Raw genomic sequence first — 20068 nt, 5'->3', positions numbered from 1 at the left:
GCATTGTTCTCTGAAGGAACTAGTGTTCAAAGTTTTTTTGAAATTTGGACAGAAACTGAATTCAGAATCTTATTTTTTTGTTTGAAAAAAAATAGAATTTAACGTGACCAAATCGTTGTTTTAGTAGACGACCTGTTAGACGTACATTGGATTGCATCGATGTTCTTTTTTCGAGCATAGAATTGTAATTTAAAAATTTATCAAAAAAATTTCTGGAATTAAAGGGCTATTTTGATTTTCGCTGACTAGTATATTGATCTTAAATTACAGATTCGTAGAACGTTATTGATATTTGACGTTTTATTCCAATAAAGTTGGCGTGAAATCAGCCGTTTTAGATAGTTCTTTTTGTCTATTTTTGTCATGAATTGTGCCCTAAACACTGCTCACATAATTCTAATAAATTAATCAGACGACTATTGGGGCTTCTACTATCTAACAAATAGTATGAAACAGTTCTGGAAGATTTTGCGTAATTTAGGCTTTTTCTTCCGAAGTGGCGACTTATGAGAAATTTGTAGCTTATTTTGTTCAATTTTGGCGTAACTTATGCCGGAAAAGTTGATAATACAATTCTAATAACTAGTAGAGGGTCCTTGTGGCTCCCTCTGTCCAGCCAAGGGGTCTAGTGAAACATTTCTACCGGTTGTTCTTGATAATTTAGCTTTTCGTTATGAAAATTGTGGTCAAACGAAACCGTTTTTTGCTCATTTTGACAATTAGGTCAAATCAGGTTAGCGGTGCTGAGCTCTTTTTGAGGTCAAATCAGCCGTATTTAGTTCTTTGTCCATTTTTGGCTCAGCGAAACTTATTAAACTAATGAACAACGATTGGGGCTTCTATTATCAGGCAAAATTATTTAGATTTAAATCTGGTAGATTTTCTGATTTAGCTTTCGATAAAAATTGGCGTGGGTTAGCGTAAATTGGCCTATCAGTAGTTTACAGTTGATTTTGTTCTATTTTGACAGTACGTTTGTTCATTTACGTTTTTGTTAGAGGTATCTATGTGTTGTTAATAACCGAGGGAGCGATTAAATAGCGAGTGTGTTAATTGTCTCATTGTGGTTTTTAATTGAAATAATTTTGACTATATTGGAGAATCTTTTTAATTTAAGAAATTTGTTTTTGTTTTGTTCACTTTTGGCTTAAATTGTTTTGGAGAAGTTGATATTACAATCCTAATAACTAATTGAGGAGTCATTGTGGCTCCCTCTATCCAGCCAAGGGGTCTAGTGAATTATTTCTACCGGTTGTTCTTGATAATTTAGCTTTCCGTTATGAAAATCGTGGTCAAAGAAAACCGGTTTTTTTTTGCTCATTTTGACAATAAGGTCAAATCAGGTTGAGATTAGCGGTGCTTAGCTCCTTTTGAGGTCAAGTCAGCCGTATTTAGCTCTTTGTCCATTTTTGGCTTAGCTGCTGCTTCCTTATACATTTCTGACTAACTCATCAAACTAATGAACAACGATTGGGGCTTCTGTTATCAGGCAAAATTATCTAGAGTTAAATCTGATAGATTTTCTCAATTAGCTTTTGATAATAATTGGCGTGGGTCATCAGCTTGAATTGGCCTATCAGTAGTTCACTGTTGATTTTGTCCTAATTTGACAGTACGTTTATCCATTTATATTATTGTTAGAGGTATCTATATGTTGTTAAAAGCCGCGGGAGCGATTAATTAGCGAGTGTGTTAACTGTCTCTTTGTGTTTTTCAATCAAAATGATTTTGACTATATTGGAGAATCTTTATTGGTTTTCCAACTATTAAGGTTAACGAGAAGGCAATTTAAAGCCGTGAAATTGTAGAGCATTAAAGGGATTGGATTGAAGGAGGTTTTTCCAATCTGATTTTAAAATGGATAGAAGATTTTGTTTGTGTTTGCGCAAAGTTTTGTGTTTGATGTTTTTCACTTGGAAAATTTGACTTGAATTCAATGTTGGTCTTGTGATTTTTATAAAGGGTTTATAAGCTGATAACTTGTGGTGTTGATTGAGACAATAACTGTATAGCAACTAATTTTTTGACTTTGCATCTGTGTTTTTAAACCTTTTTTTTGCTTTTAATCCTATTTTTTCAAGTTCACGTTTTCTTTTCAATTAGTTTCTTTGAAGAAAGATCCCAATAATAAAAAATGCTTGGTTGAACCAATTTAATGCTTTTTGAAGAGCTTATGTGTTTTCACGGTTTTCAAGTGAGCGTCTCGTATATTTTTGGTGAGTTTTTGAGTTCTGCCTGTATTTTCTTTTTGAGGCCTGATCACTGAGGTTGATTATTGACAGCACTGTTAAGTAATCCCTACGAGATCTCAAGTGAATTTTTAGCTTAATGGCTTTTTACACTGTGTCTTTATGAATCTTTGAGTTGTCTGTTATCCTTGTTTTTTATGTTTTTTAAATTATGATTGATGAATAGTACCATTGTGTCTCTAGTGGCGCATAAGTGAATTTATTTCGTTTTGTCAGTCAAGAATTTACCTTTTTTGGCTGTGATATCACGTATTTTCATTTTGCTGTTTCTAGTTAGGCTTTTTTGTTCTTGTTGTCGTCTTATCACCTTTTGTCATTAAGGACAGGACCATTTGGTTTTCTGGGGCTCATCCTTAGTCAGCTTTCCTGGGCAGTTTTTTTATGTTTGAGTTCTCTTGTGTATGCTTTTTGTGACATTGAAATCGTTTTTCTTCAAAAAAAAAATTGATTGATTTTTTCAATTTTACCTTTGTGGTTGTTTCCGACTTGCATATCAGTCTCTTTATTGAGAGTTCTCATGTGCTTTCTCTTGATGTTAGGTGACTGTGTGTACTGATCTTAGTTTTCACTTAAAAGTTGTTTGATACTGTTTTTTTCAAAAAAAGCTGTTTTTTAATATTGTTTTTCTGTTGTCTCGTCTCTTATTCTCAGTAATAATTGGTTTCATCACATTTAAATACAGTGTCAGTGGCTCAGTGTTTTTTCAAATGGGTATACCGATAAAGACGTTTACTTTCAAAAGCTTGCTATGGTTTTTGAATCTTTCTTTCATTTTTTGATAGGAGTTCTTGCCCTTTTCAATTACTGATGATTTTTGAATCCTTCTTTCATTTGTTGGTAGGAATTCTTGCCGTTTTCAATTAAAGGATACTATCAAATGCTTAATAATTTGAAACACCTGTTGTCATGTGTTTGTTCGCGATTATATGTTTTTTTTAGTTTTTGAAGCAACTAATTCTCAATGCTTTGTCTTGCGAAATGTGCTTTTTTGTTTTCGTTGATCTTCTATCGCTAATTTTTGGCAAAATTGTAGGTCATAAATAGTGTGCAGTGTTTCCACATAATCAGATTTGTTTTGATAAATTTATTATCATAATTTGTCGAAGAGTAATGTTCTTTTTCTCCATATTTTTGTCTGTTTTGGCGTTTATTTTGCTTCATATCTTTTGGTCACCACCAAAAAAGACCTGTTATTTATCTTTTTATAATCCTTTGTTTTTCTCGATTTTAGTTTTGATCTTCGGATTACGCGTGGAAAAATCAGAGCATTTTTTTCCCTAAATCCTATAACTCAGCTGCTAAATTTGTGTTCGTAACGGCCTTAGTTGCCGCATGCTATATGGGTTTCCGCTCTATCGATTGAGAAACTATTGAGCGCACTTTATAACTATTAAGAATTTGGTGGTTAACCAAGCTGGACGTTCATATTAAATGAGTTATTAACAGTGTTTCCTGAAGTTACTAGTGTGCATTCATATTAAATGGGTCTTTACCAAGCTGGTTCGTAATTGATAAAGCATTGTTTTCTGAAGGAAATAGTGTTCAAAATTTTTTGAATTTTGGACAGAAACTGAATTCAGAATCTTATTTTTGTTGTTGAAAACTTGACGTGACGAAATCATTGTTTTTAGTAGACTACCTATTAGACACACATTGGATTTTATTGGTGTTCTATTTTCACTTGTAAGATATTTTCACACTTTCCATGAGTTTGATCTTTCAAAACGGGATAATTAGGTAAAACCAAGTGGGACTTAAGCCTAATTTGACGCCCATAGCTGGCTTCAGTAGTTCTTCAAGTGCTGAGAAGGTCTTAATTGAGGGTAAAATCGTTAGGAATTTTTGTTCCTCAAATGTTTCAATTGGTCACGTTTTTTGTCATATTTCGAATTTGTTTGATCGGCATGGTCGACTTTTCCACAAAGAAATACTTATCTAGGCTACAGCCCCTGAATTAAATTGCGCCGCTTGAGGTTCGAGAGCAGTTCTTCCGACATTAGTCGGTCTCTGTTTCTGTTTTTCAATCAGATTCTGGGTTATTAGTATCAAGGGCGGCTATTTTACGGAAATCTGCCGTGTATGTTTTCTGCTTGAGAATTTGTTTAAATGTTGATTTGTTTTTTCAAGTAAATGTGAAATGTGTTCAGTTTATCTTTTGTTCATTAACTTGAACGAAAAAACCAGATTGGTGTTAACATCACTGGTTTAAATGTCTGCCCTAATTGCAGACTACAAATTTTTTAATAAGAAAGCCCTTTGATCTACCCTTTTAATGTTCCGTTTTTTTTACTATCTCTCCTTGATTTGGTAGATTTTTGAGCCACGAATGCGGATGAGCGGGATCGGAACATTATCCTTGAGGTATATTACCGAGCCTTCTCGTTGGTAACAGCTTGCACTCTGCTTAACACGAAATCTTCACAAATCACACTGCACTTACCTTTTTTGGCTGTGATACCACGTATTTTCATTTTGCTTTTTCTAGTTATGCTTTTTTGTTCTTGTTATTGTCTTATCACCTTTTGTCATTAAGGACAGGACCATTTGGTTTTCTGGGGCTCATCCTTAGTCAGCTTTCCTGGGCAGTTTTTTTATGTTTGAGTTCTCTTGTGTATGCTTTTTGTGACATTGAAATCGTTTTTCTTCAAAAAAAAAATTGATTGATTTTTTGAATTTTACCTTTGTGGTTGTTTCCGACTTGCATATCAGTCTCTTTATTGAGAGTTCTCATGTGCTTTCTCTTGATGTTAGGTGACTGTGTGTAGTGATCTTAGTTTTCACTTAAAAGTTGTTTGATACTGTTTTTTTCAAAAAAAGCTGTATTTTAATATTGTTTTTCTGTTGTCTCGTTTCTTATTCTCAGTAATAATTGGTTTCATCACATTTAAATACAGTGTCAGTGGCTCAGTGTTTTTTCAAATGGGTAAACCGATAAAGACGTTTACTTTCAAAAACTTGCTATGGTTTTTGAATCTTTCTTTCATTTTTTGATAGGAGTTCTTGCCCTTTTCAATTACTGATGATTTTTGAATCCTTCTTTCATTTGTTGGTAGGAATTCTTGCCGTTTTCAATTAAAGGATACTATCAAATGCTTAATCATTTGAAACAACAGTAGTCATATGTTTGTTTGGGATTATATGTTTTTTTAATTTTTGAAGCAACTAATTCTCAATACTTTGTCTTGCGAAATGTGCTTTTTTGTTTTCGTTGATCTTCTATCGCTAATTTTTGGCAAAATTGTAGGTCATAAATAGTGTGCAGTGTTTCCACATAATCAGATTTGTTTTGATAAATTTATTATCATAATTTGTCGAAGAGTAATGTTCTTTTTCTCCATATTTTTGTCTGTTTTGGCGTTTATTTTGCTTCATATCTTTTGGTCACCACCAAAAAAGACCTGTTATTTATCTTTTTATAATCCTTTTTTTTCTCGATTTTAGTTTTGATCTTCGGATTACGCGTGGAAAAATCAGAGCAATTTTTTCCCTAAATCCTATAACTCAGCTGCTAAATTTGTGTTCGTAACGGCATTAGTTGCCGCATGCTATATGGGTTTCCGCTCTATCGATTGAGAAACTATTGAGCGCACTTTATAACTATTAAGAATTTGGTGGTTAACCAAGCTGGACGTTCATATTAAATGGGTTATTAACAGTGTTTCCTGAAGTTACTAGTGTCCATTCATATTAAATGGGTCTTTACCAAGCTGGTTCGTAATTGATAAAGCATTGTTCTCTGAAGGAAATAGTGTTCAAAGTTTTTTGAATTTTGGACAGAAACTGAATTCAGAATCTTATTTTTGTTGTTGAAAACTTGACGTGACGAAATCATTGTTTTTAGTAGACTACCTATTAGACACACATTGGATTTTATTGGTGTTCTATTTTCTCTTGTAAGATATTTTCACACTTTCCATGAGTTTGATCTTTCAAAACGGGATAATTAGGTAAAACCAAGTGGGACTTAAGCCTAATTTGACGCCCATAGCTGGCTTCAGTAGTTCTTCAAGTGCTGAGAAGGTCTTAATTGAGGGTAAAATCGTTAGGAATTTTTGTTCCTCAAATCGTTCAATTGGTCACGTTTTTTGTCATATTTCGATTTTGTTTGATTGGCATGGTCGACTTTTCCACATAAAGAAATATTTATCTAGGCTACAGCCCCTGAATTAAATTGCCCCGCCTGAGGTTCGAGAGCAGTTCTTCCGACATTAGTCGGTCTCTGTTTCCGTTTTTCAATCACATTCTGGGTTATTGGTATCAAGGGCGGCTATTTTACGGAAATCTGCCGTGTATGTTTTCTGCTTGAGAATTTGTTTAAATGTTGATTTGTTTTTTCAAGTAAATGTGAAATGTGTTATTCAGTTTATCTTTTGTTCATTGACGTGAACGAAAAAACCTGATTGGTGTTAACATCACTGGTTTAAATGTCTGCCCTAATTGCAGACTACAAATTTTTAATAACAAAGCCCTTTGATCTACCCTTTAGTTTTTTTACTATCTCTGCTTGATTTGGCAGATTTTTGAGCCACGAATGCGGATGAGCGGGATCGGAACATTATCCTTGAAGTATATTACCGAGCCTCCTCGTTGGTAACAGCTTGCACACTAGTTAACACGAAATCTTCACAAATCACACTGCATAGAGCTGGCGCAACCTAATTAAGTGCAAAAATTGGCGAACAATCTCATTTTACCACCACGTCGAGGAAAGGAAGACTTCAGATGAGAGGGTGTTTTTTAAACTATTTGCAACTTTTATCGCATTTTCCCGAAAGCAGGAGTCTTTTGCTACAAATGAAACTGTATATAGCTGGTACAAACTTATTAAGTGCAAAAAGTGGCAAAAAAGAGCTGGCGAATAATCTCTTTTCACCACCACCTCGAGAAAATGAAGACTTTCGAGAGAAGACTCTTCTTTTTTAACTAATTGCCACTTTTATCGCAATTTTCCGAATCCAGTAGAATCTTACTTCAAATCACACTGTTCATAGTTGGTACAACCTAAGTAAGCGCAAAAAATGGCGAAAAAGCTAAAATATCATTTCACTACCACCTCGAGAAGTAGAAGACTTTCGAGAGAAGACTCTTCTCTTCAACTAATCGCAACTTTTTTTTACAGGTTTTTAATTGCTCTTGAACGTAGTTCATAGCAATTATTGTAAACGTTTGTGTCTTTTTTATGCAAAATTTTCGCTTGACAATTTTGACTTTTCAAGTGACTTTTACGCCCTTGACTTTTTGCATTTCGCGTGATCTAAAATTCTTTCTCAATCACAATTTCAAGGAGCTGAACTCAATTGGCAGCAATTTAATACTAAAAGTCAAATGAAAAGTGCGCCGAAACTGGTGTCATTTTTTACTTTAAATTTTAATAGTGGTATATGTTAACCTCTAATGTGGTTATTTGAAGACCACTATAGAACTTCTTAGTCCCATTTAAGCTCTCCCTCCCCCCTGCTGAAGCAGGCTGCAATTGATTACAGCTCCCACTAGTTCAAGAGCAATTCTTCCGACGTTTAGTCGGTTATGTTCAATTCCGGTGTAATTTTGATGGAATTCAAAGCTGAAATAGTTGTACATACCTATTTTATGTGTGACGAGTATCGACAGAACTTACACATCACACTTCACAAGCATCTCGAGAAAAGACTCCAGACAAGACTTTAACTAAGCCTAACTTTATCGCAATTTTCCGAATCCAAAAGACTACTGCAACAAATCTCACTGCATATAGCTAGTACAACCTAGTTAAGCACAAGAAGTGCCGAAAAACTAAATTGTCCCATTTCACAGCCACCTCGTGAATTAGAAGAATTTCGAGAGTAGACACTTCTTTTTTGAACTAATCGCAACTTTTATCGCATTTTCGATTCTGGTGTAATTTTGAGAGAATTCACAGTTGACATAGTTGTAACAACCTCCTTAATTGTGAAAAAATACCGGTAAAACTAAAATTTTACATTTCACAGGCATTTCGCGAAGACTCCTGGAAGATTTTCAACTAATCAAATTTTTTATCGCTGTTTTCCCAATCCAAGAGCAACAAATCCTACTGCATATGGCGGATGCAATCTAGTTAAGTCCAAAATTGGAGAAAAACTAAAATGTCTCATCTCAATATCACCTCCTTGCAACTTTCATAGCAATTTTCTGAATCCAATAAGTTTTTACGACAAACCACACTGCATGTAGTTGGTACATCCTAATTTAGTGCGAAAAGTTCCGTCAAAACTAAATTATCACATCTCGAGAAAAAGACTTCATGAGAAGACTTTTTAAACTGAGTGCAACCTAGTTAAGTTCAAACACTACAGAAGAAACTAAAGTGTCTCATTTCACTACCTTCTCGTGAAAAAGAATTCTTTCGGGAGAAGACTGTCTTAACTGATTGCAATTTTTTTACAAATCTAGATTTTTACTACAATTCATACTGCATATAGCTGGTACAACCTAATTAAGCGCAAAATGAGACGAAAAAAGTTTAATTTCTATTTCATCACCACCTCGAGAAAATGAAGACTTTCGAAAGAAGACTCTTCTTTTTTTAACTAATTGCCACTTTTATCGCAATTTTCCGAATCCAGTAGAATTTTACTTCAATTCACACTGTTCATAGTTGGTACAACCTAAGTAAGCGCAAAAAATGGCGAAAAAGCTAAAATATCATTTCACTACCACCTCGAGAAGTAGAAGACTTTCGAGAGAAGACTCTTCTTTTCAACTAATCGCAACTTTTTTTACAGGTTTTTAATTGCTCTTGAACGTAGTTCATAGCAATTATTGTAAACGTTTGTGTCTTTTTTATGCAAAATTTTCGCTTGACAATTTTGACTTTTCAAGTGACTTTTACGCCCTTGACTTTTTGCATTTCGCGTGATCTAAAATTCTTTCTCAATCACAATTTCAAGGAGCTGAACTCAATTGGCAGCAATTTAATACTAAAAGTCAAATGAAAAGTGCGCCGAAACTGGTGTCATTTTTTACTTTAAATTTTAATAGTGGTATATGTTAACCTCTAATGTGGTTATTTGAAGCCCACTATAGAACTTCTTAGTCCCATTTAAGCTCTCCCTCCCCCCCTGCTGAAGCAGGCTGCAATTGATTACAGCTCCCACTAGTCGCTCAAGAGCAATTCTTCCGACGTTTTGTCGGTTATGTTCAATTCCGGTGTAATTTTGATAGAATTCAAAGTTGAAATAGTTGTATATACATACCTTTTTTATGTGTGACGAGTATCGACAGATCTTACACATCACACGTCACAAGCATCTCGAGAAAAGACTCCAGACAAGACTTTAACTAAGCCTAACTTTATCGCAATTTTCCGAATCCAAAAGACTACTGCAACAAATCTCACTGCCTATAGCTAGTACAACCTAGTTAAGCACAAGAAGTGCCGAAAAACTAAATTGTCCCATTTCACAGCCACCTCGTGAATTAGAAGAATTTCGAGAGTAGACACTTCTTTTTTGAACTAATCGCAAGTTTTATCGCATTTTCGATTCTGGTGTAATTTTGAGAGAATTCACAGTTGACATAGTTGTAACAACCTCCTTAATTGTGAAAAAATACCGGTAAAACTAAAATTTTACATTTCACAGGCATTTCGCGAAGACTCCTGGAAGATTTTCAACTAATCAAATTTTTTATCGCTGTTTTCCCAATCCAAGAGCAACAAATCCTACTGCATATGGCGGATGCAATATAGTTAAGTGCAAAATTGGAGAAAAACTAAAATGTCTCATCTCAATATCACCTCCTTGCAACTTTCATAGCAATTTTCTGAATCCAATAAATTTTTACGACAAACCACACTGCTTGTAGTTGGTACATCCTCATTTAGTGCGAAAAGTTCCGTCAAAACTAAATTATCACATCTCGAGAAAAAAAGACTTCTTGAGAAGACTTTTTAAACTGAGTGCAACCTAGTTAAGTTCAAACACTACAGAAGAAACTAAAGTGTCTCATTTCATTACCAACTCGTGAAAAAGAAGACTTTCGGGAGAAGACTGTTTTAACTGATTGCAATTTTTTTTCCAAATCTACTAGATTTTTACTACAATTCATACTGCATATAGCTGGTACAACCTAATTAAGCGCAAAATGAGACGAAAAAACTTTAATTTCTATTTCATCAACACCTCGAGAAAAAGAAGACTTTTGAGGGTAGACTTTCGAGGGAAGACTTAGCTATTTGCCAATTCGCAATTTTTCGAATCCAAGAGACTTTTGCTACAAATCATGCTTCATTTAGCTAGTAAAACCTAGTTAAGCGCAAAAGGCGGCGAAAAACTAAAATGTCCTATTTCAATGCCACCTCGAGAAAAAGAAGATTCGAGGGAAGACTTAAACTAATTGCAACTTTTATGGTAGTTTTCCAAATCCAAGAGACTTTTGCTACAAATCATGCTTCATTTAGCTAGTACAACCTAGTTAAGCGCAAAAGGCGGTGAAAAACTAAAATGTCCTATTTCAATGCCACCTCGAGAAAAAGAAGATTCGTGGGAAGACTTAAACTAATTGCAACTTTTATGGTAGTTTTCCAACTCTAAGAGACTTTTGCTACAAATCATACTTCATTTAGCTAGTACAACCTAGTTAAGCGCAAAAGTGGCGAAAATATTAAAATGTCTCATTTCAATACCACCTCGAGAAAAAGAACAACCTAGTTAGTGCAAAAAGTGACGAAACAAGCTAAGACTCTCATTTCACCATCACCTCGAAAAGGAAGACTTCCGAGGGAAGACTTTTTTAAACTATTTGCAACTTTTATTACAATTTTGCAAATCGAAGAGATTTTTGCTACCAATCACACCGCATATAGTGAACACAACCTAGTTAAGCTCAAAAATTGGCGAATGTTTCATTTCAATATCACCTCCTGAAATTGAGGAATTTCGAGGGAAGACTTTTTTAACTAATCGCAACTTCTTTCGCAATTTTCTAAATCAAAGAGCTACTAATCATACTGCATATAGCTGATACAACCTAATAAAGCGCAGAAATTGGCGGAAAAAGTGTCTCATCTCAATACAACCGAGAAAAAGAATACTTTTTTATATAAATTGCAAATTTTTTCTGAATCTAAAATTTTTTTGAAAAATCACACAGCTTGTAGTTGTACAACCTAGTTTATTGCAAGAAGTTCCGACAAAACTTAAGTATCACTTTTCACGAGTATCTCGACAGAAGACTTTTTATAACTGTTATAGCAACCAACTAAGGGCAAAAACTACAGAAGAAACTAAAATATCTCATTGCAGTACCACTCTTGAAAAAGTACTTTCGAGAGAATACTTATTTTTTAAAACTAATTTCAAGTTTTATCACAATTTTCTGAATCCAATAGATTTTTACTACAAATCACACTGCATATAGCCGGTACAACTTAGTTAAGTGCAAATAGTACCGTAAAACTAAAAGATCTTATTTCACTAGCATCTCTAGAAAAAGAAAACTTTTGAGTTAAGACTTCTTCTTTTTGCAAGTTTTATCGCAGTTTTTTTGCGATTCCGCTTGATTTTTGACAAGAATCACATTGTAATTAACTTCATTGAGTGCAATGCAAGGAAAATCAGTGCAATCTGCCGGAACAATCCATCTTTAACATTTGCAATTTAAAAACTTCAATAAAACTGACAAATTCAGTAAAAATGGGAAAAAATCTAGAAAACTACAGTTTATAGTCAACTAATTGCTTTTACATCTATTAAATTTGCTTGATTTTTTCAAGACAAATGCAAAAACTTAACCACTAAAATTGATCTCTGGGGAGAGACACATTACTTTAGTTTTCAATCAAAAAGTGAAGAATGAGTTCGGTCAATTAAGATTTTGTTCACTTCAAGTAAAATGAAGCCCTATATGTTTTGATTTCAATTGAACGAAAGATTACACAAACGTTGGTGGGCGTAGCAAAGTTAATTTGGTCAGCTTCAACTAAATTGTTAAAATTTTCTTATTCGCAATTGAATAATTTTTCAGATACGCCATGGTGAATACAAAATATTTTGCGCAAAAAGTCAGATCGCCGACCAAATGTTCCCTAGCACGATTAATTTGGAACTACTCTTTGGCAGTTAAAAGCAAATTGATGAATTGTAAACCACTTTTTGAGCTGAACATAACGCCTGAATTTGTCGAAAGTCAGACGAAAAGGTGTAAAGGAAAGCGTTGTCCACAAGTTCCCGGGTTTAGCTCAAGGTGTAGCAAAAGGTTCCGTTTCACAAGAGACCGCAATCACAAGGCGGGAAGATATCTCCTAACTCACTCTGCAGGCTCAGATGATTTATGTGTTTTGAGGAAACAAAATCCACAGAATTTTTAAAACTAAAAGCTGTTGAATAACCTGCAATCCGTGGTTGAATTAGCTTCACTGAAATTATGTTTGACTGGAACACACTCTTTACGCGAGAAGTATCAAGAAATAATGAAAAGTTACTCAAAAAGAACGAAACAATGTTTTGTTCATCATTTTCTAAGATTAGCGCTTTAAGTACAATTGTTTAATAGCCGCCCTCATCTTCTCAGCCGGCTATTATAGCGCTCCTTTTTTACAATTCAAAGAATTTGAATTGTATTGGGGCGCTGTCTTTTTACGACTCGAAGAGGAGTATTGGAGAAGTCCTTTTTTTTTAATCAATTTTATTGGAGTGAATTTTGAAGCGGGAAATGAAACGCGTGAAAAAATTTGGAGTGATTTGGTTGCTGAACAAAAGTGAAGAGCGGAGCGAAAAGAGTGGTTTTTTGTTCATACCGCTGTTTTTGAGAGAACGAGAAATTGATGTGTGAAAAAATTTTCTCTGAGCGAGCGAAATTTTTTTGTTCACGTGCGGCTTTTAAAAGCAGTTTTTTTTTGCAATTTTTCTTGTTTGTGAGGTTTGATTATGATATTGTATTGGATTTGGGCTCGTTCTGATAGGAATTGAAGGTTTCAAGTAGTTAATTTGAGTTTTATGCAAATTTGGAGGTTTTTGATCAGTTTTGCTGATTTTTCGACGAAATTTATTGTATATTGGCCTTTTGTTTTGTTTTACTGCTTTAAGTGCAATTTGCATAGAAGCGCATTATTCAAGGATCATCGGGGTTACAAATCCATTACAATTTTGTTGTTATAAAACATTTTTTCTGAAGAAAAATGGCAGAAAAATTAGGAATTTTTTAACCACTTTTTTAAATTTTTGGCTTTTTTCGTTTTTCTTTCAATGGTAGACAATTTTTTTTTAGCTTGCGATGACTTGCCCATTTTTTCCCGAGCATTTCATTGCTCTATTTGCTCAAAGTAACTTTATTTGGCTTTATTTTTTCTTGTAAAATTTAAAAAAATACCTTACTTTTTCTCGTTTTTTATTTGTTCAATTTGGTTTTAAATGTCGTTTCTGTTCTTCCTCAACCTTTGATAGCATTTGGCGAGTTTTCTAGTGGAAGTCAGTTGTTGTAGCTCTTTTGGATGTCTCTCATTTTGATTGATATTAGTTTAGACTTGTGTTTGTTAAAGAAATACGAGTAAATCAGAGCAAATTTTGGCCACTTTTTGTCTTTTTTCTAAGTTTATTGCCTATTTCTTCCAATTTAATGTTTTTGTTGGTAACCTTTTCTCAATAAAGAACATTTTTGTAGGTGTCGATGCTATGAATTTGCACTTGAAGGCTTAGCAGGGCAGTTTTCATTTAAACAAATTATACAAATCTCTAATTCGTTAAAGAGTTTTTCTTAGTCTTTTTTATAGTTTGTTGTATAAGGTTTCTCTGCAATTACTAGGTGGGCGATTGATCTAGCCAAATATATAAATAATTGATTTCTATGAGTTATCGATGGGAAGCTGCATGTTATCTTTTTGTAGAGAATTTTGTTTGGATTTTGAGAATATTATTTTTTGATTTGGTCCTTTGTCAAGTTTCCAGTTCTTCAGTCTTTTCTTTGTGAGTGGCTTACACTGTCTGTCGATTGATAATATGCTGGTGATGCATCTGATTAGTGAAAATAGTCAGATTTCTACTTCGAGTCGTTTCCGGAATTCTTCCGGCTATGTTTTTTTTTAAGATCTGTTCACACATTTTCATGATTTTTGAAGTCAATTTGGAGTAGTGATTTTGGTCACGCCGAAACAGGAAATGAAGGGAAAAAGCGAGTGGTTTTGCGGCGTGAATTTTTTTCGCTCTAATTTTAAAGTAGAGTGAGAAAACGGTGTTTGAACAAAAATTCGGTTTCTCGGTAGTGGTTTTTTGTTCACATGCGGCAATTTCACTCTGATTTTTACTGTTTTTTCGATTTTTTGGATCGGATTTTTTTCTAAATGGTTTTCCCAATCTATTCACAGCTCATTCTAGACGTAGTTTTTTGTTTGAATTAATTTTTCATTTCTCGCTAGTGGTTTTTTTGGTTCACATGCGGCATTTGACATTGATTGTCTGTTTTTTCTTATTTTTTTATCTGATTTTTTCTAAAATGGTTTTCGCATTTCACTCATAGTTCATTCTAGGTCTAGTTTTTCTGTTTAGTCAATGAACTTTCTTTGAATTGTACGTCAGGACTTTTCCTGCTATGTTTTTTTTTACTTCGTCGAACAAAAAAATGTTTCGTTTTACCTCATTTTGCCGCTTTTTCAACATTTTGCGTGAAATCTTTTTGACTTCTCTAGGCTAGTTTCTCTCTTCTCTCATTTGCTAAAAGTGATTTTGAACATCAGTTGCTCAGCAAAGCAGTTCAAAATGAACAGAGTCAGTATAAAAATTGAAGTCAGAAATAGAACCGGGATAAACCCATAAAGCCCAATTTTAGATGCCCGCTATTTGAACGTCGTTCCTATAAGTATTAGTTACCTCTCTCTAATGCTTATTGGTATTGATAGTAACCCCTGTAGCTTCTCTCTAAGAAACAGAAGTATGTTCAACTACGAAGTGCCATCAAAATAAATCGGACTTAAAAAATGTTTTTGTACAAAAATCTTTTTTTTTTTCAATATCTATTCTTTCAATCCCAATCATGCTTATTGGAATCAACGGCGGCTATTTTCCGGCAATATGCCGGGTATGTTAAGTCTTTTGTTGCAAGCCTTCTTTTGAAACGCTGTCTTTTCCTTAGGTTTTTCCCACTTCCGCTGTGATTTAAGTTTCCTTAAACGTAAAAAATGATGGCCAATTTTTATGTATTTGGCCTTTTATGGTCTATAGATTTCTTTTGTGTGACACCTTCATTCTTTTTTCTAAACCCTCTTTTAAAATGGTTCATTGGTTTTTTCTTTATTGTGTTAGTTCAATATCCTTTAACCATTAAAAAAGATGCACAATTTTTATGTTTATGGTCTTTTATGGCCATAGATTTCTCTGGTCTTGGATATGGAATCTAAGATTCGATCAATGTTTTTTCTAAACCGTTTTTTAAAGCCATCCGTTGTCTTTTTTGTCTTTTGGGCGGCATTTCAAGTTCCGTTAATCATATAATGATGCAATTTTTTTCGGTCTTTTATGGGCCATAGATTTCTATAGTCTTGTATATGAGATTTAAGATCCGTCAATCTTTTTTTCTAAACCTTCTTTTGAAACTATCTTTTTTTTCTATCCAGTTAATGGAAGTTCCTTTAACCATAAAAAACGCATGTACCATTTTTATTTTTATGGTCTTTTATGGGCCATAGATTTCTGTGGTCTTGGATATGGAATCAGAGTCACCATAAAAACGTTGTTCATTTATTCAAACCTTGTTTTGGTTTTTGTATGGTCTTTGATATGGTTTCTAAGATACCATACGCACCTTGATACATACATTACTTTGATATGGCATTTAAGATGGGTTTATGGTGGCGAGCCCTGATTTTAAACGTAAGTTGTTTGTTTTTAAGATGCGAGAGCGTTTCCGTGCAATGTTACGATCACACTTGGAGGCCAATTTGGCCGCTTGTAATCAATCAGTTGTTGAGTGTGATGAAGAGGAAGAGAATAGGAAAAATCTACTTGATCAAGTGGCCAATGAAGAAGAACACAATGTGCTAACAGAGACCTCTAAGCTCATCTCGTACAGAACAGCTGTTCTCCGAAAGGTAATACGTAATTATCGTAAAAAAATTGACTTCTTCTTGATCTGAATAGAGAGCGGCTTGTTGTCATCTGTGCTCTAGATTTCCTTTTTGAAAGTTGTTAGACGTATAGTATGAGTAATTTTTGATTGCTCTCAACAATGTTTCTAGCAATTATGTGCCCTGACTCGTCTGACCCTTTTGATTTTCGTCCGCAAAATGAACAAAAAAAACAGGTAGCGCCCGGAGGGTGTTATTGCTCTTGGAGCCTTTCGTCTTGCTAGACTTTAAAGTATGCAATTCGCCGAAACTGTTTTGGAGACAGATTTATGAGGTGAAACTGTTCTTAGAGTTACTTCCCCATTCACTTCGCCCATATTAGTTAGTCGGTTATGTTATAATTAGTTTGTTTTCATTGAGCTCTGTACCTCTCTCCCTCACACCTCTATCCGACACCAATAATCTAACCCTAAAAGTTCTACCACTTGCCCCAATGCTACAACCCTTACCCTCACCTAACATATTTACCAATCCCCTCCTAACTATCCCCACAAAACCCAGAACCCTACGCAACTCAAGATTACGTTTAACTCCTAATAAATTGTCAAAACCAACACCCCAAATCATCATCATTTATCTTCATTTTCCTTATTTCTGAGAGCATTTTTTGTACTGTATTTCAATTTTTTCTGTATTTTTGTTCATCTCTTTGGTTTTTGTTGTTTTTGAGATTTATTCGCACGAGTGTTATTTCCAGAATTCTACAGGTTATTTTTTATGCAAACTTTTCTTTAATTATCCGGCTTTCTCGCCCCTGACTCTTTTTCGTGATGTGAATTGATCTCATTCCCAATTTTAAGCACCTGAACTCTGTTAATGGCAGATCACTACTGAAATTCCAAAATTGGTTTCATTTGAATTTTACTGAATGGCAGTAGTCTATAATGAGCTCTAATAACATCTTTTGAAGATGTCGTTAGTGAATTTTCGTTAGTGTCCCCACGGTGAAAGGGGAGTGTAAAGTGGGCTGCAATCAAACCCGAGGGATAAAATTGACTACAAAAAGCAAAAAGAGGCATACCTGCTTGTGGGTCGATAGAATTTCGTCCAACTTAGTTCAGTCATGTTTTGTTATAAAAACAATGTGAACGCTTAAAATATAGTTTTAGAAACTGGAAGGGGAAAAGGCTGTGGGGAAAATGATAGACAGAAATTTTTTTAGCTATTTAAAATTTTGGTGCAACAAATTGCAAGATGATTTGGTTCTAGCAGAAAAACTAAAATTGTTTCAAATCACTATGCTTGTTTTTCTTGTTCTTCATGTGTTTATATCAACGGTGATAACGAAATTCTCGAGTCTTTTTGGTTTTACTATGCTTAGAAAATTCATGTGCAACGCGTATAAAAAATTTGCAAAATATGAATGTAATAGAGCGTCAGTATGTTGTTTCTCTCGATTTCAAATTTAACTTTAGAACTCTATTATACAGTAAGGTTTCTTTTTTGTACCATAATTTACCAAAATATTATGCGCCAATTTTTTGGAAAATAAAATACTATAGTGGTAGTAGTAAAATTTATAGTAGTAGTAGTAAAATTTATAGTAGTAGTAGTAAATTAATAGTAGTAGTAGTAGTAGTAGTAAGTTTATAGTAGTAAAAGTAATATTAGTAACAAACCTATACATCCTGACTCACTTTTTGGCTCTTTTTTACCCAAACATGTTCGATCATGGGCGTGGATGGAAAGTTCTTGGCAATTATTCCCTGTATGTTAGGATTGTTGCCTGAATATGTAAGACTTACTTCAACTCCGTTTTGAAATACAGAGGTACCTGCTTTGTTTATAAGGGATATATACTCAAACTCCGTGGCTCGACGGTTATCATGTCTCTTAAAGGTGATTTCGTGAATAAGAGGAAATGAAAACAATCCAACCATATCTTTTATTGAACGACGGCTTCGGAACTATTAGTTTCTTATTACTTGTGAGAGAGAGATTAAAAGAAGAAACTCAATTTATAAAGCAATGTTAAGAACAAACAATAAATTACTAATTACAAACATCTAATAGAAATATAATGACACAAAAAAATTGTTTTGAGTCAATGCTAAGTGTTATGAATGGACCCGTTTAAAACTGTTTCTCCGTCAGCATCTTGGACCTACATCTATTTGCGTTGTCTGGACATCTGGACATTTCAGGTAAAGCTTGAACAGAAAATACGTCATTGTAATCCTTTGTAAAGCTTTTATGGTCACACGAAGCTTGTTGATTGATTTTGAAAATGTTTCTTTGTTTAATTAGATTGTGTTTTCATTTAATTGTCTGGCGGAAAAGAAATTCATTTTCATTCCCTGGTGGAAAAAAGCCAATTTATTCAATTTGAAGGTGTCAAGTTCATTTATCATAAAGATTCTGGTTAAATATACATCCTGGAATAATCATAATAGCAATCAGTTGCGGACTACAATTGCAACTACAACTTTCAAGCGTGAAAATCTATGTCTTTTCCCAGGTATAATTTATCAATGATTATTGGAGAGATGCCGTTGGAAATGATGTTTGATTGCCCGTGGATTTTTAATTGTTCAGTTGTATTCAAGATTGTCCAGAGAATAGAGCTTTTTGAAGCGAAACGTTAATAGGGCGAAAAAAACTTCGGTAACACCTTAGCCCTCAAATATTTTATAATTCCTGCCATCATTGTTTTCAATCGGAATCAATAGAAAAATACCGTGAACAGATTGAGAATTTATGTGGTGGTCAACGAGGGATGTTTAAGCATTGGGTTTTCCTACTCCTCGTCATGAAAAAGTTTGATCATATTTGCAACTAGCACCTGTTGGTTTTTGTTGGCTTCATAGTGAGTTTTGAAGTCTTTTATGAGTAATTTTTGTTTTTCTTCCGTGACATTGCTATGCAGTTTTCTTATATTTGTTCATAAAGTGACTCAGGGCTAACATTTTGTCGTATTCATTTATGATGTTGAACTGTTTGTGTTCAGTTGTTCGCAGATGAAATGGTTGCAAGGAAAGAATACACAATAAACGATCATTTATTTTGACATGAACTTAGAATCGTAGACAAACTGTTGTTTGCTTATTCAAAGTGTTGTATTAAATCAGAGTTGTATTAACTTACAATGTTAAATTTAAGATCTCACTGAAGCACAATTTTTGAGCTAGCTTTTATTATATTGGAAAAATTATAAAAGCTTAATTGGTTTTATATAATTTTAAAATCTTACTTTTTTCCTTTTTGAACGTTATTTATGATTGGCGACTATACAGCGGTCAAGATAATGTCAAATTGAGAAACTGAAGCACAATATACCCTGTTCGAATATTCCTCTTTGAATTCAGCATTGAGAATTCGGCTAAGTTGTGAGTAAATCCCTTCGATACGAGACAATCATAATGACTGCAACAATGCCAGTTATTGGGATCGATTTGGGAACTTGTTACTCTCGCGTGGGTGTTTTTCGCAATGGAAAAATAGAAGTGATTCCTAATGAGATGGGTGCTCGAAGTACCCCGTCTTGTGTGACCTTCACTGACACAGAGCGACTGATTGGCGAGTCGGCTAAAAACCAGGCGGATTTAAATCCACTTAACTCGGTATTTGATATCAAACGTCTGATTGGCCGAAGATTTTCAGAGGAGACGGTTCAGAAAAACATCACATCATGGCCGTTCAAAGTTGTGAGCAGTAATGATAGACCCCAAATTGAAGTCGACTTCAAAAAAGAGACGAAGCAATTCCATCCTGAGGAAATAAGCGCAATGGTGTTGATGAAGATGAA

At 34.2% G+C, this 20068-nt stretch overlaps 1 protein-coding gene across 1 annotated transcript in view; it reads left to right on the top strand.

The window, feature by feature from the left end:
• The window catches only part of LOC142340475 (ATP-dependent DNA helicase Q5-like), a 72117-nt gene that overhangs the window by 39448 nt on the left and 12601 nt on the right, over positions 1–20068 (top strand). The window contains exon 13 of the mRNA XM_075391051.1: positions 16090–16287. Within this exon, the coding sequence (XP_075247166.1) occupies positions 16090–16287 (198 nt within the window). The remainder of the gene's footprint in view (positions 1–16089; positions 16288–20068) is intronic.

This window comes from Convolutriloba macropyga, chromosome 5, assembly GCF_964194025.1.
Source record: "Convolutriloba macropyga chromosome 5, txConMacr16.3, whole genome shotgun sequence".
Lineage (NCBI taxonomy): Eukaryota > Metazoa > Xenacoelomorpha > Acoela > Convolutidae > Convolutriloba > Convolutriloba macropyga.
This window is presented reverse-complemented; position numbering and strand designations above follow the sequence as displayed.